Source organism: Crinia signifera, chromosome 2 (assembly GCF_055691185.1).
Source record: "Crinia signifera chromosome 2, ASM5569118v1, whole genome shotgun sequence".
Classification (NCBI taxonomy): domain Eukaryota; kingdom Metazoa; phylum Chordata; class Amphibia; order Anura; family Myobatrachidae; genus Crinia; species Crinia signifera.
The window spans coordinates 189,541,602-189,568,289 of NC_139218.1; the positions used below are offsets into that span (position 1 = coordinate 189,541,602).

Sequence of the window (26,688 nt, forward strand, 5' to 3'; positions counted from 1 at the left end):
TGAAAAATTTTGAGCCAGAACTGCATTTTTGTGTAAAAAAAATGTAATTTTTCATTTTCACTGCCCACTTGTATCAAAATTGGTGAAACCCCTGGGGGTTTGAAATGTACACTATACCCCTAGATGAATTCCCTGAGGGGTGTAGTTTGCAAAATGGGGTCACTTGTGGGGGGGTTCCACTGTATTGGTGCTTGGGGGGTCTTGCTAATGCGACATAGCACCCACCAAAATTCCACCAGAATCTGAGCTGCAAAATCCAAAAATCACTCCTTCCCTTCTGAGTCCTGCCATGCACCCAACTGGTATTTTTTGGTCACATGTGAGGCATTGCGGTACTCGGGAGAAATTGGGGCACAGATTTTGGGGTGCTTTGTCTCCTTCATTCCTTGTGAAAATGAAAAATTTTGAGCCAGAACTGCATTTTTGTGTAAAAAATGTAATTTTTCATTTTCACTGCCCAGTTGTACCACAATTGGTGAAACCCCTGGGGGTTTGAAATGTACACTATACCCCTAGATGAATTCCCTGAGGGGTGTAGTTTGCAAAATGGGGTAACTTGTGGGGGGGTTCCTAAATTTTAGCATCTTATGGTGCCTAGAAACCTACATGGTGCCTAAAAAATAATCTCATAAAAAGGAGGCTCCAAAATCAAGTAGGTGCTCCTTCTATTATGAAGCCTGTGGTTTGGTCAACGTGCACACTAGGGCCACATATAGGATATTTTTGAAAACAAAAGAATTGGGGGAATCAATTTTTAGTCACATTTCTCTAGTAAAATGTACTGTGTTCCTTAGAAAAATGTATTAAAATTGCAAATCTGCAAAAAAAATGAAATTTTGAAATTTCACCTACACTTTGTTTTAATTCCTGTGAAACACCTAAAGGGTTAACAAACTTCCAAAATGCTGTTTTGAATACTGTGAGGGGTGCAGTTTTTGAAATGGCATCATTTATGGGGGTGTCTCACATACAAGTCCCTCAAAGTCATATCAGAACTGAACTGGTCCCTAAAAAAATCAGTGTTTGAAATTTTCTTGAAAATTTGAGAATTTGCTATTCATATTGTAAGCCTCCTAGTGTCCAAAAAAATTAAAAGGAAGTTGAAATAATGATGGAAACATAAAGTAGACATATGGTCTATGTTAGTTATTAACTATTTTGAGTGGTATGATTATTTGTCTCACAAGCAGAAAATTTAACATTTTGCAAATCGCTAAATTTTCCATTTTTTCACGACATTTTGGTATTTTTCACAAAAAAACACAGACTGTATCGACCCAAATTTACCACTAATTTGAAGTACAATGTGTCACGAAAAAACAATCTCAAAATCACTGGGATAAGTAAAAGCAAAAAAAAGTTATCCCCACTTAAGTGAGACATGTCAGATTTGAAAAAAATGGCTCTGTCAGGAACGCAAAAACTAGCTCTGTCAGGAAGGGGTTAAAAAGAGGACATGCAAATCAGTCTGCATAGCGGCAATGTTTATCTGGGTCAGAAAGCCAGCATATCCACGGAAATTATCTTCTGCCTTGGGGCAATGTTGGACTCTCTAAAATTGATAGTCCAAACATTAGAGGTCAATACTCAATTCCCATGTTTGTCTGCATCAATAAGTATCTCAGAAGAAAGGTAGGTGTGGGACAATGGTGACACCCAGCACTGAGAGGCAGTCAAAAGGCCTAAAAGTAGAGCGATGAATTGGGAATGAACATCTTATATCGCAAACTGCAAGAATGATTGGTGATGCTCTCAAATACAAATGTACAGACCAGATTTTTGTCAATGGACACAAGGAACTCCTCTATGTGGAGAGCCACACCGAATGGATTGAATTCCGGGAGTCTCAAATTATTCAGATCTTACCGAACCATCTGGCATGGTATCCACAAACAGATAGGAATACAGCCCTCTCAAACTGAAAGCTGCATTTCATTGGGTTTGTGGTTCATCCATTGTGATTGCTGTCCTATTGGAAAGAAAGGGGATTTTTTTTCTATAACTATTATAAACCTGGTCCTGGTTTTCTTTCCCTAACCGCTTAAATTGATTTTAAGAATTTGTCACTGTCTGTAAGATTAAATATTTTCTGAAGTTCTGATGTAATTTTAAGATTTTAATTTTTTTTTTGCTTTGCCCCTGATGAAGTTGTTAGACGAAATGCATCTGAGTATTTTGCAAAATAAACGGCTACGTCCTGCAATGGATTCAGCATCTCATTTGTTGTTATGAATATATACGGACATCGTATACAAGAAGAGTGATTGATTTTAGAATTGTTTTATTGTGATATTTAAACTGTTGGGTAGTACAAAATACTAGAACACTTTAATCATTTTGTTTAGGAATAAAGCCCTGCCTTTTTGATCTGCAGGGACTGGAAAGAAGGATAAATAAATAAAAACTCCCAGATCTGGACACCTATAATAAGATAATGCAGGAGGTTGATTGTGACCCCTATAATGAGATGCAGGAGGCTGATTTGTAAAGAACATTTGAAGCATATCCAATAGGTCTATCCTAGCAGTTCTCAAACTGTGGGTCCTGACCTCAAAGTGGGTCCTCACATTCTCAGCATGAGGTCGCGACTCCTTGTTGATGACCATCAGGCTGATGACTTTCCTAATCTAAAGTCAGTGATTCAAAGAGTTTGAGAAATCTGTTGAATTATCTGTTATTTTAGACTCCTCCCATCATTTTGTGCCTCCACAATGCTGCCATGTATGTGCTGTCTGCTGAGTACACATGTGATGTAATGACCCTTTACAGTAACTTGCTGGGGTCCCGTAATTATTTTTATTGTCTGATGGGGTCCCAGAGGAAAATAGTTTGAGGACCCCATGACTATCCTGTAACGCACGGAAGATGTGGCTTTTACCGTGGCATCAGACGATACCCAAATCCAGGCATTCCAGAATAAATAAATAAAAAAGCTGATGGGCACATAGCTAGGTTTGCGGGTTAATACAGTCATAGCAATCCACTCTATCATCTGTTCATGCAGTAAAATCCTGACTAGATCATCAACTACATCATGCTCCTGAATGTGGCCCATGAACAATATAGTTTGTAAAATCGTTTAATGTGTATGCAGTATATAGTTTATCAAGATCAACCAGTTCAAGGAAAATCGTTGATGACATTGCATATTTGAGGGGTCATCTAATGTGTACCCAGCTTATAACTCGAGAAGACACAAAACACTGAGCTAAAGAAAGGGACACAAGTCTGCAACAACACATCAGCAGGCAAATGTGACACTTGAAGATGACTTGAGGGTTAGCAAATCTTTTTACCAGCTTTTTAATGCTATGTGTAAGATGGGAATAAAACATACCATGAAATTCCGTGTGGCAAATATAAAAAAAAACATTGCAGCAATCTGGTGTAAAATACATGTATACAATATCCGGTCCTTGCTGTAATGAAGCAAGCATGAATCACACCGCTATTTCTGGTGGAGGAAGGAGGGGGGATGTATGCTGCTAGGGCTCTCTGACCTTCCTGCATAGTGCAGAGGAAGTTCCATGATCTTATTCTTTGTTTTACCAGTAATTCATATTCATCCACTGACCTGTATTGCTTGTCGAAAAGTACACACAGATCAAAGCATGATGTAGCTGGAGGCTGTAAGTAAAACTTCGCTGGTATACAGTATGCACACATTATGTACTGAATCGACTATATTTCACACAGCCGCAATGCCAATTAAACATCGAAGAGTCTAGAAAGGGGAAGCCGGACATTCCATATCAGGAAATAGGCTTATTTCCCCCCCATGCAGACAGTTTCTAGCTGGAATGCCTACTTCTGCATCTTTCCCCTAAAGTAAAGCAGAAGAAGCAAACCTTTATCATTATTTTTGGAATTGTCCATTACTATCGGTTGTATATTGTCTAATTTTAAGCCAGAAAACCTTTAGTAAAGTTCTTTGAGACATGGGAAAGTTATATAAATACATTATTCCATGAGTTAAGGATTATAATTCATAACTCATTTAATTCACAGTGGTATACTTTGGGATCACTTGCTGAAGATCCCCTAATATATGTAGACTCTTAAGTAGTTGGCTGTCTATTGATATTATATATCCCATCATGCTTAGCCACAGTTTTGCTATTAGGGAATTCTAAAACAATGACCAGGCATGTTGGGATGTGTAGTTGCACAACAGCTGGAGGGCCACAGTTTGGCCCTCCAGCTGTTGTGGAAGACCAAACTAAGAACTAGCTGTTGTGGAGGGCCAAACCAAATTAAGAAAACATGTCTTAATAGTATGAAAGACCGACTGACAAAAGCAAGCCGCTGTACCTTTGTTTATTTGAATAATACATTTTATAGACTTGATTGTACATTACATGTTATTACTTAACACTGATTAATGACTATAATGTGAACAAACAATGGCCATAATTCAGGTTGGTTCGCAAAAGCAAAATCTCTCTAAAGGGCAAAACCATGTTAACTGCAGGTGGGGCAGATGTAACTTGTGCAGAGAGATTGTTACATTTGGGAAGGTTGTGTTCAAACTGAAATCTAAATTGCAGTTTAAAAATAAAGCAGCCAGTATTTACCCTGCACATAAACAAAATAACTAACCCAAATGTAACACTATGCACATGTTACATCAGCCCCAACTGCAGCATGGTTTTGTCCATTAAAGAAGGAGTTTGCTTTTGCAAACCAACCAGAATCACCCCCCCAGGTGCATTGCAACAAATAAAAAAACCACTGAAGAATTTTACATGTGTCACTAATGTGGTGTAGTTTCTATTTCTAACATTGGTCTTACTGTCCTGCTTTTCATTATCTGTGTATCACATAGGATACAACATTAGGGAAACTGTGTTGGCCAGTTTTCATTGGACAGGACAGTGATCTAATGCAGGCTGCTATGGAGAGCACACGCTACAAGCTGTAATAGGTAGCACACACAATGCCTTAGCAAGCGAACAGAAATTAAACACTAAATAGGAAATTAATTTGGTTGTGCTGTGTACTCACACTGAAAGGTGTGTACCATCTCTTGCTGGATGATTATATACAACACTAGGATGAGCTGGGGTGTGTTCTCCAGAAAGGTCTCTACAAGTCGCATCATGCTGATATCATGAGTCAGATAGTAGGCATAGTCCTGATACTGGCTGGACTTTGGGTTTCTGTACGCTGCTATACCCACTTCTAGTGAATGTATACACCTGTGGAGAAATGCAACCTAGTCATTATATAATCATAAAAACAAAGATGTCTAGCATGACAAATGTTGGAGAGGGCTGGAGCAAAATCGTACATTTTTTTTTTTTGGTACTTGTGTAACAGCACGGCGCCCGGCGAAGCTACATTTTCAGCTTAGCCTAAGCTACGCTGTCAGCTTAGCCCAACAGATGCCTAGTATAGTGTCTCCGTGGCAGCCCAACGCCTGCCTAGCGTATTTATCGTAGTGACAGTCCAACAGCTGCCTAGCGTAGTTAGCGTAGTGACTCCGCGACAGCCAGGCAAGCCTAGTGAGCACCTATCACACAGCGCCGGTAACCACCAGATACCCTGCACTGGTGGATGCCGGCAGAGGGCCGCTCCATTTGTCTGCAATGCAGGGTGCGGCAACCCTGCCCATGTCCGCTTCAGGGAGACGGGGTTCGGTAGCACGTGCGTCTCGTGCACAAAGGGGGTATGCGGGCTCAAGTGCATCTTATGCACAATAAAAAGGAGGCATTTGCCAGTGCTCCATGTTACATACTGGCAAATGCCTCCTTTCAAACCCCCACTATCCACGCCAGCCCGAAGCGTGGCGAGTGGATGCGTTACGTGTCCCCCCCGACCTGTTCATACCCCCACTATCCACGTCGGCGTGGTGTTTATTTTTTTAAGTATGGTGAGCAGATGCGGAATACATGTTAAGTAATCTGCGTCACCTCGCCACACTTTATAAAATAAACTCCACGCCGACGTGGATAGTAGGGGTATTAACAGGTCGGGAGGACGCGTAATGCATTGTGCTCGCCCTGCTTCGGGCTGGCGTGGATCGTGGGGGTGTTTCAAGAACACATTCACACATGCCATATCATACATCTGAGACAGTCTCTGACTACAGTAACTGCGTAACTCTGACTGACTACACTGGTCGCGGGAACACTACGCTGAGGGGGTATGCAATGTACCGCCACTATTACCGATGTGGGAAATAGCGGTGACTCCCTATGCAATGCTGTCTTTAATGACAGCATTGATGCGGGATCATGGCAGAACGGGTCCGACTTCAGAAGCTGTTGCTGATTTCGCCCCAAAAATTATCTGAATCGCGCCGGCGCATAAGGGATGTTGAACATGTAAGATTTTTTCAATCTGCCTGCAATTATTTACTTAATATCAGTTATTTATATAGAGCACACATATTCCGCAGCACTTTACAAAGAATGCTTTCACATCAGTCCCTGCCCCAGTGGAGCTTACAATCTATTTTCCCTACCACATGTACACATGTTGTATTGGTCCTTTAACAGGCATTCTAGTGTTATTAATGTTGGGAGCCAATTAACCTACCTTTAACTCTTTCTTTTTTGATTGTGGGAGGAAACCGTAGCATTCAAAGAAATCCCACGCATGCACAGGGAGACTATACAAACTCTGCAGTGAGGGCCATGGTGGAAATTCATCAATCATAATAGTTCACCAATTGGAATTGTCAGAAAGGGGAAACTGGCCAATAGATGTATGGCTTAATGGGTGTACCCACAGGCTTTAGCAGGGAGATTTTGACTAAGCGAGTTTTGTTTAGTCAAAATCTCCCTGTCGCTGCCGGAGATAAGCTGGCCCCTATCTCCAGCAGCAGCCCGTGCATACAGTCTATTAGACACTGCAGCATCTAGCAAGAATATTCTTCCCTACAGTGTCTATTTGGCCAGGCGATAGCAAAGCAAGCATCGCTGACTAGTCAAAATCGCTTAGATAAATCTTACTTGTTGATTTTTTTTAATTATTCAAAAATGGATTCCACTATCAACTGTAATCCCTCAGTAAGATCCATATGTACTGAGTTTGAAAAGTGATAAAATAGAGTGATGGGACAAGGGGAAAGAAAAGTATGTCACAGCATGGTGCACCTAGATTGACTAATACGAATAAAAAATTAACTTTTATTTACATGATTAAAGATAGCGAAATATAAAAAAACACAGACAGAACAACATACATTGTGTGTTTAAAAAAACGGTGGCTCACCAAATTCGCACAATAGTCGACTATCTCAATTAGACTATTTACAGGTTTTGATTGCCAATAATAATGAGGTACTAATATGTACTGTTAATAACTCTCGGCTTGATTCCCCAGTGTGAACAGATGTCCTTGCAGTGTAATATAATGAAACAAAGTCCACTTGTTCAATTCAAGATATCATATAATTGTCTTATGCACCACTTCCAGCTTATATTTGCTGATTGGGCAGGACTACAGCAGTGTCGACCAGTGTCAATTGGTTAAGAGTGTTGTTAGGTTGTATTGGTCCTTTAAATCATTTGGGAGTTCCCCGACGGGTGGCTGCTCAGTTGGTTACTATGATGGAAACATAGCATATGTCAACTTGTAATTGTAATAGTGACCCGCTATAGCGTGTCGGGTGTACACCACAAAAATTTTATTTTACAGAGCAGTCAACATACGTGTCGACCAATATCAGGTTTAGTCCCAAATATTGTAGGACTGAAATTCCCTGGTTCTCTCGCAATCACCATAAAATAGAGTGATAAACCACCAGCCAATTAGCTCCTAACTCTCATGTTAAAGGCTGTGTGTGAAAAATGACAGTTATGAGCTGATTAGTTGGTGGTTTAGCACTATTTTTATCACTTTTTAAGGCTTAGTACAGATTGTCAGCCAGTTTGTCAGCCAGGATCGCCAGATGCCCTGAGCTGGTGCAGGCTGGCGAACAGAAGCTCAATCTGACGGGGACGTGTGAGTGTCTCACAGGCTTGCGCATTCCCGTCAGCAAGGCGGTGGGGAGCGGCTTCTTTGCACGTCTCCGCTTCAGGGAGTTGGAGGTTCAGGGGACCGAAAGCGGAGTGCTGTGAAGGAACGGGGCAGCGAATGGCGAATCTATCTCCATTGAGAGCTGCTCCATCTGTACATCTCCCCCATATAGTCTTCATTCAATTTCTTGTACTAAACCTTAACCAAACTCTCAAGGCCCATACACACTGGTGGACTTTGAGCTGAAAGCAGCTCAGTTTACTAGTTTGAGCTGCTTTCGGCTCAAAAGCCGTCCAGTGTGTACGGGCAAGCGGCGAACACTGATGTGTATTTCCAGCAGATGAGCGACAGAGTCGCCTGCTTTCCATAGTGTCCTGCCCAGAGCATATGGACCGTAATACATTAATCCAATAGAACCAATCCCCAAAAAATACTGCAAGTCCTGTTTCAGATATAGATCAAAGTAGTGGGCTGTCCTGGAAAATTTCCAGGCATGCTATGATATGTTGGTGCACCACTGGCGAACCACCATCTGACAGCAACCTTCCCATCGCCCACCTGCTCCCCAAGCAATCGAAGGCATGGGCCTCTGTTGCTTCCGAGCACTCCCCTTCACCGCCAAGCATCCCTTGTCTCCGCATGCAGAAGTTTGTGCACCCGAGTGGCCACGAACAGCCAAAGACAGCAACCCCAGGACAGTAGGGGCTGCTGCAGAAGATCAGAATCAACTTTATTGGCCATGTATACTTGCGTATACTAGGAATTTGATTTGTATTGCTGTGCAACAGCCAGTTAGGTACAGTTAAATAATGACAGATATACATACAGGTATACGCTAGATGTACCTTGGGGCATATAGACTCTGGGAACACATACCAGATGAGCTGCACAGCGCCTAGGCAGCCATCAGCAGTGCCACTGGTCGTTGCTGCAGCTGGGTAGGTAACAATATAAGCAGGGACAGTACAGTTATCACACAGGGAACATATATTCGCATTTCAAGCAGAGACAGTACAGTTATCACACAGGAGACACGGTGATACATATGACTGAGTGCACAGTTCCTAGGCAGCCATTTGCAGTGCCATCTTCCTGAAGGGAGAGCCAGTGTGGGTGTGGTGGTGGTAAGTGTGTGTGAGTGGGGTGGGGGGGGGGGGGGGGGGGGGGGGAGTGCCACCGCTGAGCTCACCTGGTGCAGCATGTGGTTGGAAATCCCGTGCAGGGCTGGGGGGTGATCCAGCCACCGCCACGCTGCTCCAGAGGCTGGGGGTGGTGGAGCTCCATGGATGGGAGAACGGAGCTCCACGTGCTGCAGTTTAAGTGGTGAGTATTTCTAAATCTGAGTTTCTAAATCTGACATTTGTGACCACCAAAACTTTTTGCTACACACTTGTTTAAATATATTTTGTTGTTAATATACAAAATATATACTGAAAACAATAAGAAATGAGCTGTGTACAGAGATGAGAGAGCATGATCAATATAATTGTGTAAACACTGACCATTATTTCTAGTACGTTCAGCAATCCCATAGATTACCTGTTGCCATGCGCAGTGCATCTATTGTGACAAGGAGTCCAGCGTGTATGTCACCAGGAAGATGGAGTCGAGAAACATTAGAGCATTGGATCAGCCTATGCCAGATTCACGTAATGAAATAATCAGGGGTGACCGATTCCTGAGGATGGGTAAGCCCCCAATTGGTCACATACAAGAGGGCCAATCAGTCTTGTCTGTTCTACCATACTTAAAATAAAATGTTAACAAACTAAACTAACAAAAATGTATGTTCTTTTTTTACATAAATGCCTCAAGAAGTTGAAGCTCTACCAGAATTTCTATAAAAATAAAGGCAGAACTGTACATTGTAAATGATACTGTCACAAAACTACTGGTATGACCAGAAGAAATAGGGGGAATCTCAGTATAATATTTATTTATTTTCAAAATTGAAAAAAATTATGGAATAAATTAACTTAATTTACACAGTTATTCCAAGTCTTACCTTTTTCTATTTTAATGCTTTCTATTCCAAAGTTTTTGGGAAGTAACGTACTGAACCGACCTATACACTCTTATAGACAATGCCATTCAGAATATTAGCTTAAGCTGGGAACACAAAGTATTATATCAAGATATATATAGGGGTGCTCTGCGATGGGGTTGATGTGTCAATAAACTGCCATCACAGAATTCTGGAGGTAATCACTCCTATAAATATATAAAATATATAACAAGTACAAAAGCAAAAGGGGTTGTGACAGCACTGATAATACACCAGTTAATTACATAACCATGTGTTTAAAAAAAAAAAAAAAAAATATTAAAACCAAGAGTAAATGTACTCAATTAAAACATGACACACATATAAACAATACAGTCACCCATTGGATCCGTGCTGCAGTGCTAGATTAGAGTAAGCACCACACCCTGGTAATTTTCGTCCATTAGAAGATTATTGGCAATGTTGATAGGTCCCATGTACAGTACCTAAATTGCAGCAAGTAAGGCCGCAAGAGGTGTATACCCCATTCCTTCAAGAGGAACACTAGTCAAGATATTGTTCCTACTTGGATCGGAACAATATATTCTCCTTAATGCCTTAATGTCAGTGATGGCTAACCTTGACACTCCAGCTGTTGTTGAACTACACATCCCTGCATGCCCCGCTACAGTTTTACTATTTGGCCATGCTAAAACTGATGTGTACACCTAATCTGTGAGCCCCCCACTGTTGGTAGTGATGTCTACAGATTCAATTAGAAAACATGTTTTTTTTTGGTTGAGATGGGAATGGACTAACAGCTTTATATATGTTGTGAGTCTTGTTTGTCTAATGTGGCCAAGAAATTGTTTATTTTTTAAATAAATTACTTTTATATTCAACACAGCGCTGTACCATACTCTTTTTTTTCAATTAGAAAACATGTCTGTCAAATACAGCATGACATCCCCTGCCACCCCATCACCCCCTTGCATCAGCATGCATGTATGCACTTGCAGATGCAGGGTCCCATAGCCCATGACTGCCACTAAATCACTATTTTGTGTACCTGGCATAAGTGCTCCTGTTAGCCGTGTTGACTAAAGGTGTCATTTTAATGGTGAAGACTGAGGACACTTGCAGGGGTGCCTTGGGTTGGTGGACCAATCATGACATATGTGGACAAACACATGGACTCATAACTTACCCTAAGGATGACACAAACACAATTTATTTAATGTAATACTTTTTTTTCTAATTCTCAATAAGAAACATTTGGCCTAGGGGTGCATTGAAAACATTTTGATGCCCTAGGTTGCCCTTATCCAAAAAAGTTTGGGGACCACTGCCTCAGTGCCTAACCCTATCCCCCTCTGGGATACATTGGAAATCTGACTTTTTTCCTACCTACCCTTCATTCACAGCAATATAAATCTGAAATACAAAATCCTTAAAATTAAGCAAAATACACAACTTGGATTTCTGCCAATAATTTTCTGCATATGCCACATTCCTGTATTATTTGTTGCCATTCTGATCTCCATGTTACATACTTAACAGTAAATTACCAACTACAAATAAATGTGACAGTTATGCACACACCCTTTGAGGAGTGATTATTTATTAAGCCAAATATACAAAGCAATTATGGTTTCTGTATGGTTTACACATATTTTACTGCTAAAGCAAGTTACTGAATGCTAAATGCAGGAGATATCTCTTATTCTATAAGCCAGTGGTTCCCAAACACCCTAGGGTGCCTCAGGACACTTACAGGGTTGCCTTGGGTAGGTGGACCAGGATTAATTCATATTAGTTATGGTCAATGTACCAGGCAAAAGCAGTGCTAGTGGCTGCCAATCATAATATATGTGGACAACCAGAAGCAAATCCAAATTTTTCTGAATTTCTCAATAAGAAGCATTTGGCCCTAGGGGCGCCTTGAAAACATTTTGATGCTCTAGGGTGCCGTGATTCAAAAAAGTTTGGGAACCCCTGCTATAAGCAAAGTATGAGAAGGCCATGGACCCCATAATTCTCAATGTGATCTGCAGTCAAGAACAATATGTCATGCTTTGCTTTTTGTAACATGAAAAAAAAAAAAAAAAAAAAAAAAGATGGCATTTATTGTTTACTGTAATAATACTATTTGAGCCTATGGGGAGAGCATTGTCGTAGAGCATTGTCTGCAATTGACATTCTCATCCCACCCCAGCACGTGTGATGCTCTGCCTATCCCACCGGTCCTTTAAGTTATTCTGCACATGAGCTTTACAATGGTCTGCGCAGGGCCATATTAATGTTTGCAGGGTACCCTATCAATAACATTGTGAATAAGATATGCTGGTGATGTTTTTAAAAAGGACTATGTGTACATACTCCCAGCACCAAAGTTACCCGCTGAGGAGCTGTTGGGCTCTCCTGCAGCTAGATCGCATACATACAGTAGTGTATGCAGTCCTTTTTATATATTTATTTACAGTTTCTTATATAGTGCAGCATATTCCGTTGCTTTACAATTGGAAACAACAGTGATAAGACAAACAGGGTAATCACAGACAGACATATAGTGGTAGGAAGGCCATGCTTGCAAGTTTACAATCTAGAGCAAATAATGCACCTCATGCGATCCCATTCACTGCCCCAACCTGCAGTACAATCTCTGGATACGATCCAATGCACAAGGGACCACGTATCGGAATCAGAATTGGAAGTAAATTACATACAATTTGACACTTTTCACATGATTTTTAGCCCGATATGTCGAAATTGTGTAGAAAAGGGCCATATTGTACAAGTATATTGGGCCTTTAGGGTGGTATCCAATTACCGGTCATAATTTACAGTACACAATTGTACCGCTGGAGTCTGAAAAGCTGCAATTTATCAGCTGGTAGGTTGAGGCATAATCCCAGGTTAGTGGCGACTTTTCTGGGATGTGCACTCAAATGCACACAGGTTTCATTGAATCAGTGTGTTTTTGTGAGAAAAAAAACATTGACAAAACCAGATGCATTTTCACAGCTAATTGGATATCCCTCAATGTGATGCCCCCATTTCTAATTATGCCACTCAGAGGACCTGATAAATGGAGAGTGATAAAGTAGCAGTCAACCAGCAACTAACTGTTGCAAACCCAGCCTGTATAATGAGAGATAGGAGCTGATTGGCAGGTACTTTATCTTGCCCCAATTAATCACTTTTTTTAGGCTTAGTACATCTGGCCCAGAAACTCCAGATCACATACAGTATGCCATAGTACCCATATGTTGGAAATGTAGCTATGTGTGGGCCTCCCTGGGTGATCATCCCAATCGACAGCTTACTAATAAACCCGAGACAGGAAGGAGCAGTGTGCTAAATGGAAACATCACAAACATTTTTACACCAGCCTTTAATTAAAATTGTTCTCTAGGTAATAGATTTTTGCATTTGGCTACAGTAATCAATATTGTAGCTAGGGGTGCGTGCGTGGCTACGGGGCTGTCTACGGGTCCCCGCCGCCTCCCCCAGTGCCCCTCGCCGCCCCGTCTATCCCTGCCCGTCTCCCTGAAGTGGAGATGGGCAGGGACCCGCAGTGGCGCCATCCTGAAACTGCACGTCCCAGTCAGATAAGGTGCCTCTGTGCCAGCGAGGACATTCTGGCGATCCCCGGCCAAGGAAGAGAGGCACTCCCTCTGTAGCATGGTATACAGGGAGACTAAGTGAAAACCGGAACTGGACCTATGTACAAATATTTATTTGTACATATCTCGCAGTATGTAGACCTGGTGTGCGCAGACCTCCATCCCCCCTTCCGACCGACCCAGCAGATCCCGAAGCACAGCCTGGCTTCTTCAATGCAGGATGCCGGCGGCCAATTAACTTAAAATGCAGACCCGGCTGGTGAGCCAATCAGAGCTTGTGTACAGGCAGCCGCTCTAATTAGCTAACGGTACACCAGCTCTGATTGGCTCAAAAGTCAGTGCAGCATTTTAATTGGCCCTCGGCATCCTGCATTGAAGAAGCCTTTGCTTCAGGACCTGGTCTCTGATGTCCTCACTGGGGACATGGGGAAGGGTCAGATTACAGCCTCCTTGTATGGTCCAGACTGCCCCAGTTGTTATTACATTCCCAGACCATGCAGGGAGGCTTTATTCCCCCTCCCCCCCCCCCCCCCTTCTATCCCTGGTGACAGCAGCACCACCAGACGGGACCCCCACCCCGGACACTACAAGTTCCAGATTGACAGGTATGACAAACTCCAGATTGACAGATATTGATGAATGGAGCCTGCCCGCTCCAGTGTTCAGGGGTGTTGTCCGTTTTTTACCCATACAGAGGAATACATCAGTCCAGCACCTTCATTTGCCACCCATATGTTCTTACCTGTGCATACAGTATGTGACTAGACTGGTGCATGGGGTAAGAGAGGCCACTGCCAGGACATATCTGCAGTTTTGTACAATTTACAAAATGACTAAAAAAATCCAGACACCCTCTGTTGGGGAGAGGGGAACACAGATGTACAAAGTTTTCTTTTCTTAGGGAGGTGTTACTGTGATGCTGCCCGGGTATCTGTGTGGGCAATGAGTGGCACAGGCGGCAGGGGGGATGCCCCAAAATAAGCAGCGTCACATGGGGCAGCAGCCTTACCTGAACAGGTACCCCAGTTGGAGGATGTGCGGGATAAGGAGGCAGGTGGGCCTGAGTATGACCCGAGATGTCTGGAAGTGGCCCATGAAGCGTTCATACTCCGCCTCCGCTCCGGGCTCGGCAACAGGCTGGCAGCACAGTCCCTTCTCTGTACCGGGTGCAGGGTCACAGACGCCCGGCCGGCCAGGGCCAGTTTCTCCGTTCCCGGTGAGCGCCGCTACCCCTTCATGGGCGCAGCAGGGTGAGAGCCCGGCACTGGCAGGCGTCATGTCTTCTGGGACACCTCTGGCCACGTCCCCGGCCGGTGCCCCATCCACGCAGCACCCCTCGGCTCCGGACGCACTCTCTGTGGGCACCGCTCCATTCTGCTGGTACCCGGCACCATTGCTCCTCATCTCCGAGACGGGCACATCCTCCCCGGGCTCCGTCAAGTCCGCTCTGTCTACCCAGAACCAGCCCCAGCTGAGCAGCTGGAGCACGGCGGAGGTGAGGAGGAAGAGGCCGAGGTGCAGCGCTGCCCACAGCGTGTTCCCGGCCTGGAAGTACCGCACGGCGCTCCACACGTCGGCGCCGAGGTCCCCCAGGAAGGCGAAGGTTCCCCCCAGGGCGAACAGCAGGTCCAGGAGCCGGTAGCGGGGCGGCAAACATCCCGGCATCCCGTACTCCGAGTCCCGGGGACTGCCGGAGGGGGGGCGCGGCGCTGACAGCACGGGAGGCGGGAGGAGGCCCGGGGACCTATAGGCATCAGCCGTGCTGCTGCTGCCCTTACTAGGGAGAGATAAACAGCTTGTCCCCCAGCACTGCTGCTGCCTTTCCCAACACCAGTGACTGCGCGTTTCTGGGGGTGTTGTTAATATACTGCAGCTTTTAAGGAGCATTCATAGCTATTAGCATTGCTAGCCTAACTCTAATGTATAGACTTTTTGTATGGTACATGAGAAGTATGCGTCACTTTCATTCAGAAGAATCCGATCTGTCACCCAATTTCCTTTCTGCTGGCCAAAACATATTATTCACACAAGCAGAACGATTGCTTTAAACCGTCGTTTAAAAACTGCAAATCTTTTAAGCCCCATACACACTAGAAGATAAAGTGAAAGATGGCGTAAGTTTGTCCCAGTTGCCCGGAGGCAAGATGCGTATTGCCTCTCCCCTCCCCCTACACACACAAAACCTTATATAAAGTTTATATTGTAAGTCTGTTATTAAATATAACATGCATATATAAAGTATGTATACAGAGAGATAGATAGGGGTATGGGTGAAAACCGGACCAGGACAAAACCCCCGGACCAGACATCAAACTCTGCATTTTGGAGCTTGTAGCCTCCGGTCCGGGGGGTGTCCTGTCCGGGGGTGTCCTGTCGGGGGGGCTGCCTGTCTCACCTGTCACCAGGGAGAGGAGCAGGGGGAGAATAAAGCCTCCCTGTGTGGTCCGGGCATGTAGCAACAACCGGATGGTCCGGACCACACAGGGAGGCTGTAATCACCCCTTCCCCATGTCCCTGGTGATAGCTATCACAGGGACCCCCCCGGACCGGACACCCCCCGGACCGGACCCTGCAAGCTCCGGACTGCAGATTGTGATGTCCTGTCCGGCGGTCCGGAGTGTAGTCCGGTCTGGTTTTTACATAGTCCCGATAGATAGAGATAGAACACATATTTCAGAACTCCAGAAGTGATACCAATGGCCTTCAGTTAATGGATTTAAAATTGCAGGGGAGGAGATTGCGCCCCCTTGAGAGCAGGAGCCCGGCGGCAGATCGGATGACTCCATTGCTTTCCAGAATTCTGCCTCTGGAAAGATAGCTTTCAGAAAGCCCTTTCTGAACGATTATCTTTTACTTTATTTTGTAGTGTGTGCACAGCTCGCTTGTAAGGATGGTCATCGACCATCGAATATCGAATAGTTTTGGGGAGAACCATATGATTTCCCACCATCAATGTCAGGCTTAACTGAATAGTTTCTTTTTTCCTCTAGGGGCCGGGACACGGAGCATAGCTCCGCCCCTGACACCTGTGAAGCTCCATTCCCGTATTTTGATTGGCCCAGAGGCCAACCTTTCAAAGCAAATGGATGACCATCAATATGTCAAAATATTGATAGTCATCTATTGCATATTTATACACCATCGATGGTCCGTTGCACTTTTGCCATCAATGGCAAAGGAAATGATGGCCATCCCTACCTGCTTGATGTCATAACGATGCCCGCCCTTATGTGTCGTTAACAACCCCCTCCCTTGTTAAAAGTGGCCATGCTGCAGCGACAACACGGCTGCCGCTCACCCCGGAGTCGCCATCGGCAATTGTGTATGCACTTGCCAATGCCGCCATCCCTGGTGGTCCACCCCCGATACTGTCATCAACAGGGTCGCCTAGTAGGCCTTACCACATCACTGGTACATTGTTGTTGTTGATGTGTGTTACATCCTGCATTAGAGGTCGTTATCTTTCTGTATGCTGAAGGGATCAGCCAGCTAGATAAACATCTGGCGGCTACATTCTTTGCATTGTTATCATGCCCACACACATACAGTTTGTAATCAAAAGGTCCTTCCAATAGGTCGAAAACAGCCATATTGTTTAGTTACCGTCTGTGGGCCGCTTAAAGCTGGGTACAAACTGATATATAACCAGTTCCACTTACACCTCTAAGCATTTGATGCCTCCACCATTCCACAACCCTTTAAAACCCAAACCCCCTCCTCCCCCCCCCCCTCCCACCCTGAAATAACCAGACGGAGTCATGTATTATGGCAAATTAAAGTTCACAATTTATTAATCTGATAACAAAATATACTGTTACTTACTTACTGGCTAAGATAGCACTGCGGTCCACCAGCCCTTATCATAACTAAATCATGTAAACCACCTGGGGGGCCGGGCCCGGGTCCCCTTCTTGCAAATGAAACCTGTAACCGCCCGGGGTTACCCTTTTTGCCCCCTGACACCATGCCTTGGAGCTCCTCACCCCCTTCTCTTAGAGCAGCCTCCATATGGGGGGTACCGTGTGCCTCAGCCCCATTCTCATGGGGCTGGGGGGTGCCTCCGCTTTCCTAATGCCATACCTTGGCTGGCCTGCAGTACTTCCACCAATGCTAGGTTCCTTGAACAATAGCCCACCACCCGACCATGACCCTACCATTAGGGTGGCCAATCCCGGGATTGGGATCGGCAGGAGTCCGGGATTTGAGTATTTCGGGATTAGACTGCACAGCGGTGCTCAGACGCTGCCCTTCTGTTCCTGACCCCGGCGTGCGGCCTGCGCAGGCCACACCACCCAGACTGCTGTCATCATGTTCCTTCATTTGTCCGCCCGCCCCGTCTCCTTCGGCCACCACCCACCCCATCTGTGCCCGCCCGCGTACCTCTTCTGCTGAGGAGGAGGTGCACGCACCCGGAGACACTGTGCACCTCCGAACACACTGATGTTTCCTCCACTCCCGGCCACCCGCCCGTCAATGTAAGTAAATGTGCTGGTCGGTGGGGGGTGGGTACGGGGACACTACTGCTAATTAGGGATGCCAATTCCGGGATTGAAAAAAATGCCCCAGGATTGGCATTCCTACTTACCATGCCCTAGGAGGACCTCATTGCTATGCATTAACCAGCTGTAAGCTTTCCTCTTACATTTGTACTCTGTCTGCTCTATCTAATGTGTCTTGTACTGGCTGCCTAATGTATAACGGGTGTCTTTGTCACCAACTTTCTCTCTGCCACTTTATCTGTAAAGCTATGACCCAGATATGGTCTTGGCCGAACTGCATTCTGACACTTTCTTGACTGTGGTTGCTGCAAAAGTGTGTGTGGTGGGGTTGAGTTATTGAGACAGGGCATGGAATTATCAAAGGGTGCTCCCGGCGGAAGGAAAAACCTCCTCCGTCCGTGACTAATCCTGGCCCATTTTAAGGAGGAAAAATCAACGTTGGCAAGAAGAACCCCTGGGAGACCCTCTGCGCAGGATAGGTGTTAGGTATCGATTTTTTTGCCTGATCATATATATTTTTGTAGCTTGTTGATTGGAAATGCTCTTGATCATCTTTACTGATCACCCTGCTTTGAATGCCGCATTGGCTGCACCAATTGTAAAGAAGTGCGTACCGTACTCCTTTTCCTGCCTACTGCATGCTACCACGCAACGCTTGAACAAGGTTTTGAACTGCTAAATGGTGAGCAGGCGCTAAGAATGCTTTGCCCTCCCCCATTCTGTGCACCAAGTACTCTGTCACCTGAGTCACCAGGCATGTTGTTGGGATGCTTTCCTCCTTCAGCGTTTTCCTTTCCTTTGCTGGTCCATCTTGGACCTGTGTATTTTGCAAACCACCACTGTTTCGCTAACTGATAAATTGCTCCCCAACATGCCAGATGCCCTGCACCTCTTTGATGCAGCCACCAGCTTGCTTACTCTTAAAGCCCAGTGAAAGGCCATTGTAAATGCTGCCCTGAGCAGCGCTGCTTCGAATTCTTCTTTGCAAACTTCCCTTGCCGCCGACACAAGCTGCTCTAAAATAGGCTCCTTAATGGGCAGCCTGGAGTCTGGTTCAGTTGGGCTTTGCCTGTCCCATCTTTGATCATTCTGCTGATGGTAAAGCTCTTTGTTATTTCATCTTCCCCTGCCACCTTTGCAAAGAAGTCAATGGCTACCAGCGCTACCCTTGCCTGTGCTCTAGACTTCCCGTCCTTGTACATACCCCACATAAATGCTTTTGCGCTTCACTTCCTTTCTTACCCTCTCTTGACGGTGCTTTCCTATGTTTTTCCCAAACTGCCATGTAGCTTTTCAATGTCGTTGGCGCTAACGAATCTGTCACCAGCTTGCTCCTACCATCTTGACAATCTACCATAAATGAGGTGGACAGGTTAACCCTTGCAGTTGTGCATGTGGTGCCGCCTTGAGAGGGCATCGGCTATGGTGTTCTCTACCCCTGGCACATGCTTCATGTGGAAATTAATGTTATGCTGCAGGCACTCTAAAACCAGGTGTTTGATCAGGTTGATTGCTGATGGGTAGGAGGCACTTTGCTAGTTGACCACCTGAACTACCCCCAGGTTGTTGGACCAGAAAGTTATCTCTCTGCGGGGTAGCAGGCTAACCTGCTGCCCCGCAATTCCACTGCTACTATTATTGGGAACAGCTCCAGTAGCAGCATGTTCCTTGTCAGCCCCTCCTTTTGCCAGCACGCCGGATACCTCTTTCATGCTGGCCTTAACTCGCTCTCTCCGAGGTTCCCATGAAAGGCTATTGCTAGTGTTGCCCCTAAGCTGCGCCATCTCGTCTTTCCCCTTGTATATCTCCCACGCTGTCCTGCTGCCACTCAAATTCATGTTGGGGAGGGTGCACATTTGAATATTACGGCTTCAAAAAACCCCCCCCCCCCCCCCCATGATGATGGCCGGGTGGCCTGATGCCTTGGGTTTCCCAAACAAAAACACTGTGAGCCAGACTTCCCATGACTGCCGAAGTCTGCTCTTGGCAAATTTAAACCAGAGGCCTGTTTTGATTGCTGCCATGTACTCCCCCCCCTACACACACACATACACACGACAGACAGCCCACCGCACCCATTCTATTCTCCCCGTACTTGCATGGTTTTCCTCCGGGTACTCCGGTTTCCTCCCACAATCCAAAAATATACTGGTAGGCTAATTGGCTCACAACAAATTAACCCTATAATGTCTGTGTGTGCGCGTGTACATGTGGCAGGGAATATAGATTGTAAGCTCCACTGGGGCCAGGGCCGGCGACAGGGGGGGTCAAGGGGGACATGTGTGACATGCCCCGGCGGTCTGAAGGGCCCCAGAGTCCAGCCGGGGCCCATCTGTAAGCTGCGTGACCCTGTCTAGTGTGTAGTCTGAGCGTGGCGTGCTGCCCCGCCCCACCAGTGTCTATGGACTGTGTGAGTGTGTGCTGCCTTGATCGCTCCGACGCTGAGTGCACAGTGCAGCCGCCGGGTCTCTCCGGCGGCTGTGTCAGTGTGTGTGGTCTGAACTTGGACCGACTGGAGGGGAGACTAGTGAGTCTCTGTGAACGTCCGCACTTACAGTGCAGCAGGCAGCAGCAGCCGCTCAGCACTTGGAGGCTGAGTCAGTTGTCTCCTGGCTGCACTGTGCACGGACCTTACTGCGCATGTGCGGCCCCATTATGAAACCTGCTCCGCACTGTGCTGTGGCTGCCTCCTGCCCTGGCCCTGCCTAGTGCCCTCTTGTCAGGAGATGGACGCAGAGCAGGACGGGACAGTTGGAGAAGCCAAGTCCCCACCTGAAGTCAGAAATGTCCCCTCTGGATCTGGACCTCAAAAGTACAGGTGACTAAGGTGAGGAGGTCAAGGAGGGAATGAGGCAATTAGCTGCCTGGAGCTCATCTCTGCAGAGAGAGCCAGGCAGGGCCATCTTTACACATGGGCTTGATGGGCAGTTGCCCGAGGGCCCTACAATCCTAGGGGCCCACTGCCCAGTCCAGGTCATAGGTTACACACCTGCGTCACCGATATCACTATATACCTGCGTCACCCATATCACTACATACCTGCGTCACCCATATATGGTTGTGACTTTATTTGCATGTACTGTTACACAGAGTAATTAGAATATTTAAATTGAATTAGGCTGGAGATTATGGTGCGGCTGAGAGACGTTTTATATTGTAGCTAGTGCCAATAGATGATGGTAGACACACCCATTGGATGATGTTAGACATGCCCAATAGGTGGTGCTGGACACAACCCTTTTGTTTGACGGTGCACCCTCTAATAAAATGTGCTGTGCAGGCCTATGGCCGCAAGCTTAGGCCCTTATTCTGATCGGTGCGGAAATTCCCGCATGCGGACGGACCGCCGATGTTGATCGTCTGCGCATGTGCAGAGGTCACTCTGCGCATGTGCAGGCGATTTCGCCGCACGGATTCTTTATACGCCGCACAGGGGGCGTAGAGGGGCGTGAGGGGCTACTTAGCCTCATTACCCTATGCATACGCCCCCCGTTTCATGGGCGTTCCCATGCAAACGCGGGGCGTATGCATGGTAATGAGGCCGTGACGAGTGTGTACGGGGCGGGCATCTGACATCGCCGGATGTCAGCTGCACGCCTCTATACATGATTTCACACGGACAAGTGTCCGTGTGGTCTTGTGTTGCGGGACCTGGTGGAGCGTGCGGCCCTGCATTCGATGTTCGGCGACCATCGAATGCAGGGGCTGCTCCCACCATGGAGGAGGCGTATCCCCGTCCAATTTCATGCGGATCGCCACATATCCGCATACGGACGGCAGGTGGCGATCCGTATGGAAGGCGGGGATTCGCCTGCACGGTTGCGGCCGCATATTCTGATCGGGCCGCACCGATCAGAATAAGGGCCTTAGTGCCCTGACTACTAGTGAGCCCAGTCGCCACAGACAAACAGATGACGGGAATCCCTGACATCCCCGACTCTTTTCTAGTATTACAGTGTCTTCTATTTAGAAATACATTTACTGGTACATGCAGAAGAGGGTTGTGTGGGTTTAGGATTATGTGGGGGGGCCCCAGAAATATCAGTGTACAGGGCCCTAAAATTTCTGTTGCCGGCCCTGACTGGGGCAGGGCTGTGAATGTTCAAATATACTCTGTAAAGCGCTGCAGAATATGTGTGCGCTATATAAGAAACTGTTAATGAATAAATAAATAAATTGTCCTCATTCATTCTGTTACTCCATCTCTGCAGTACAGTAACTCTGCCATATAGTGATGCTACCTTGGCTAAACATGTGATACTTCTGCTGCTGCACATGTCGGGCCACCCACAAAATTTTCCATTGCTACTTTTAGTTCCCAATCCGCCCCAGCGTGTATCCCAGAAAAGGTGAGTCTATTGATGCTCAGTATGCAAGTGATATCTAATAACAGATTAAGGACTCCCAGCCTCTAGAGCAGAATTACAGACTCCAGTCCCCTTGCAAATCAGTAATCGGTACATTACCATGTGCATGAATGGGTACACACCTAAATATTTATTTAATCTGTCTAGTGGAAACAAAAATCTGGCATTGTATTATGACAATTAAGCAGCCCATACACGCTGCTATGAGGGCATGCTTTCCGTGCTGTACTAGCACTGATCACATTGCATCGCATTGCCTGTGCATGCGTTGTGCATGCAATGCGATGCAATGTGATGAAACCTAAGTACAAAAAATGTGCAAGCACATACTTTTTGTACTGTGCAATGAGGTGCCGCGGGAGCGCGCACCTCAAAGCACACATCGGGACAGCACGCATAGCAGCGTGTATGGGCAGCTTTAGCCCTTTGCTCCCAGACACTGGAAAAAGGACAATTGTCACTCAAATAAGCTTAATCTAATTTATTTATTAAAGTTATAAGAACAATTGTTTCGTCCATTTTCCAGCATTTAGGAGCAAATGGTTGCTTGTCATTTGCTCCAATACATTCCCAGATTTTAGTTTCCACCATAAAGATTGGACAGATAGATCTTTAGGTGTGTACCCAGCTTTACAGTGCAGATACATAATTGATTGCCATTGAACCCTGGTCAGGGATTCTGAATAAGGGAGTCAGATATTGGACGATTTAAAAAATAAAATAATAAAAAACCTATTTAAAATAAATGAATAATTTTTTTTTTAAATCAAAGGGTGATGATACATTTAATTGCTATTTTATAGGTTTACAATTTATTGTGGATACGGGACCTTTACGTATTGATTGCAATTAATCTTATACATATTTCAAGTGTCATCCTCCTTAAAAGGACACAATAATGAAAAAAAAAAATAGATTTTAGGTTATGTGTTAGTTAATTTTAAAAATGGTGTCTGGCAAGTCATTGATCATTTATTTAGTTAGGTTTTAAATTCAAGTCATGATAAAGTAATAAGCTTTCCAATTATCCAACACTGGTGTCCAGTCCTTTATCAATTTACCTGGTTGTGGCAAACCCTCATGTTCAAATTGCCTAGTACTGGGGTAGCCAACCCTAGTCCTCGAGAGCTACCAACAGCGCATGTTTTGCAGGTCTCCTCACAGAATCACAAGTGAGCTAATTAGCTCCATCTGTGGATTTTTTAAAATGTGTCAGTGATTAATGAGTGCAGCAGCTAGGTTGTTTGGAAAATGTGAAATGTTGGTAGCTCTCGAGGGCTAGGGTTGGCTACCACTTGCCTAGTACATACCTAGTACTTGGCTACCTAGTGGTTATCTATTTGTTCTATAGTTATCTATTAGTTAAATAGTGATGGTTTTTGTTACTGAGGCTTTCACTAATAAAAGTGTTTGGTATGGGATCCCGAGAGTCAGGATGCTGACAGTCAAAATATCAACAATGGCCTCCCATCTGTTATAATCCCAACACATTTTGGTAAATGCTGTAATCCTGACCTCACTTTCTGCAGCCGTACCCTAAACCCCCCCCCCCCCCCCCACAACCTAATCCGAACTTCCCCCTCCCAAAACCCGACCCTAAACTGCTTCTCCCACAGTCCAACCCTAACACCCTTGCCCTACTTGCTGATTTTGAATAAACATTCCATCCAATTTACTGTATCATGGTCTTCTCCCAAGTTCCTGGATCCATCAATAACAGGAGACTCAATTCATAATGCATCTCTACCTAGCAAATAATCCCCCTATACATATTCGGTATCATTTTTAGTTAATGTATAAACATCCATTTGCACGCGTGCAGTGGAACTCCGCGTGTGAGGGGGACGGCGTTTTAAAGCACACACAAAACTAGGAATTTCGCAGCTTTGCATATGAACTAGAATGACCTCCACTGTTAGAAGGGCGGCCAGTGCAAACTCTTCTTTTATACTTCTATTAAACATTTGCAGGAAAGTAATTTGTTTACTGGAGGGTTAATTAATGAGATGAAAAATGAGTAATCCTTGTTCTGTAATCCCTATGCATAGGGGAAGCTGTGCTTGTTATTGGCCTGTAATCACAGATTAGCCTTTAACCAACTGTTGCCAACAGGGGGCTGTCCTGAAGCCATAAACATGAGAGGCCTAAAACACAAATGACCCAAAATCCAAATATTAAACGCAAAGAAAGAAAGAATTATAAAGAAAATAATAAATGGAAAAGTCAAACAAATCATTGAAATAAATATAAATGAGCATCTGCCAAAAAGGAAACAAATTGCTAGCAATTGTGTTGCCGAATCAGCTTAAGTGGCCTTAAGAAACATGAAGACCCCTATAGAAATAGTGGTGGTGGGGTAGTATTAGGGAAAACGCGTGAACTCCACAAGAGGTAAAATAAAAAACCTGCTGAGGGACAGGCCTAGGACCGAATTATGTAACATGCCAAATTAGTCCGACAATTTTTTTTTTATCCCTCAAGGCTCCCATTGCCAACAATGGTGGGGGTTCGGTCATTGGGTCACCAGCATGTTGGTCGACAGTCATTAGGTCGACACAATTAAGTCAACCTGCATTAAGGTCGAAATGAGTCTAGGTTGATATTCAGGAAGGTCGACCCATATCACTATAGTCATGGGTCGTCATGGGTTAGGTCGACTGGGGTTAGGTAGACATGGGGTTTTTAACATTTTTTTGAGCCGACAGGCGGTATTTCATGCCCTACCATCCACTAAATGAGATTGATGTGCCTTTTCATTGGAGGACTACCATCCACTAGGACGTGGTGGGAGAATAAAATAGTGTGCTGAGCATAGCGAGGCACCGTGCCCCAAGCAAGGTGATGTGGTGCTATGTTTCAGTGTCCATGTGTCGACATTCAGGACAAAAACCTGTGAAAAACCCCATGTCGACCTTTTGACTGTCGACCTAGCCCATGTCGACCTTTTGACCCTGTTAACCTAACCCATGTCGATATACTGAACATATACTGAATGTGAAAGCAGTCAGAATTCTGGCGTCGGTATACTGAAGACCAGCATCCCATACAGATATGTGGATGCGATGACAATTGCAGTGGCCCTTAACCTGAATTTGTCGGGAAGGTGGCAGCAGAGGCTAGAATTTCAGAAAATGCTGACATATGGCACCCATAGGCGTGCGCAGCAAATTTTATTAGGGGTGCACCGTCAAATCGGTGTGCATAGGATCACCTATTGGGCATGTCTAACATTGCCCATTGGGTTTGTGTAACATTGCCAATCTGACGTGTCTACCATCAGCTATTGGCACTCACTACACTATAAAACGTCTCTCAGTCACACCATAATATCCTGCCTATTTCAGTTTTAATCTTCTAATTACTCTGTGTAAACAGTACATGCAAATAAAGTCAAAAACATATATGGATGACGGCCATACTTGCCTACCTGACCCTCTCCATGAGGGAGAAAATGCTGTTCCTGGACATCCCTGGTAATGTATGATTGCCATCACCTGTGGTGAGCTAGGTAATTGATAAGAAAGGTGTTTCACTACAGGTGATGGCAATCATACATTACCAGGAACAGAGCATTTTCTCCCGCATGGTGAGGGTCAGGTAGGCAAGTATGGTTCAAAAGGGTGGGCACAGCATTAGGCGGTGCCTGTGCACCCCTACCATTCAATGGGCAGGATGTACTAAACCAAAATGCGGTAAAACCCCTGTTTTACCGCATTTTCAAATTTACCAAAGCCCGTCTGCACGTCTTCAGCGGGCAGGGTATTGCCACCTTTGGGTGGCAATACCCTGTACAAGCCTATGGGCTTCTATCGCCGCCTGGCGTCCGCACCCCCCTCCCCATGCTCCGTGCTGCTCCTCCTCCCCCAGCAGCATGTCACAGCCGGAATGTCCTTCTGGCGGCAGGGGGGTAGGAGGAGACGCTGGGGACGCCGCATAGCCCAGGAGGTGACAGAGACCCCCCGCAACCCACATCACAGGTATCAAGGGGGGGGCTCCGTCACCGCACCGCGATGTCAGCCGTATATGTTAGTACATATGTGCAGGCATCGCGGCGGGGGGGGGGGGGGGGGGGGGTGAGTGTCGGCAATGTATGTTAACCCCTTCAGTAGTAAAAACCAATATGTTTCCCAGCTCTTAGTGCTAGAAACAAACAGGCGCCTTCAGGGGATGTGGAGTCAAGCGGCTCACACTAGGGGGTGTCAAGTCCCCTGGAAATATAGAAAAAGAACAAAGAGATGTGGTGGAGC

General features: G+C 45.5%; 1 protein-coding gene across 1 annotated transcript in view; it reads right to left on the reverse strand.

Moving 5' to 3' along the window:
• The window catches only part of XKR8 (XK related 8), a 38,070-nt gene extending 22,659 nt beyond the window's left edge, over positions 1 to 15,411 (reverse strand). The window contains exons 1-2 of the mRNA XM_083173416.1: positions 14,585 to 15,411; positions 5,005 to 5,198 (exon numbers count right to left, since the gene is read on the reverse strand). Of these exons, the coding sequence (XP_083029542.1) occupies positions 5,005 to 5,198; positions 14,585 to 15,240 (850 nt within the window). The 5' untranslated portion in view covers positions 15,241 to 15,411. The remainder of the gene's footprint in view (positions 1 to 5,004; positions 5,199 to 14,584) is intronic.
• Positions 15,412 to 26,688: the final 11,277 nt, after the last annotated feature.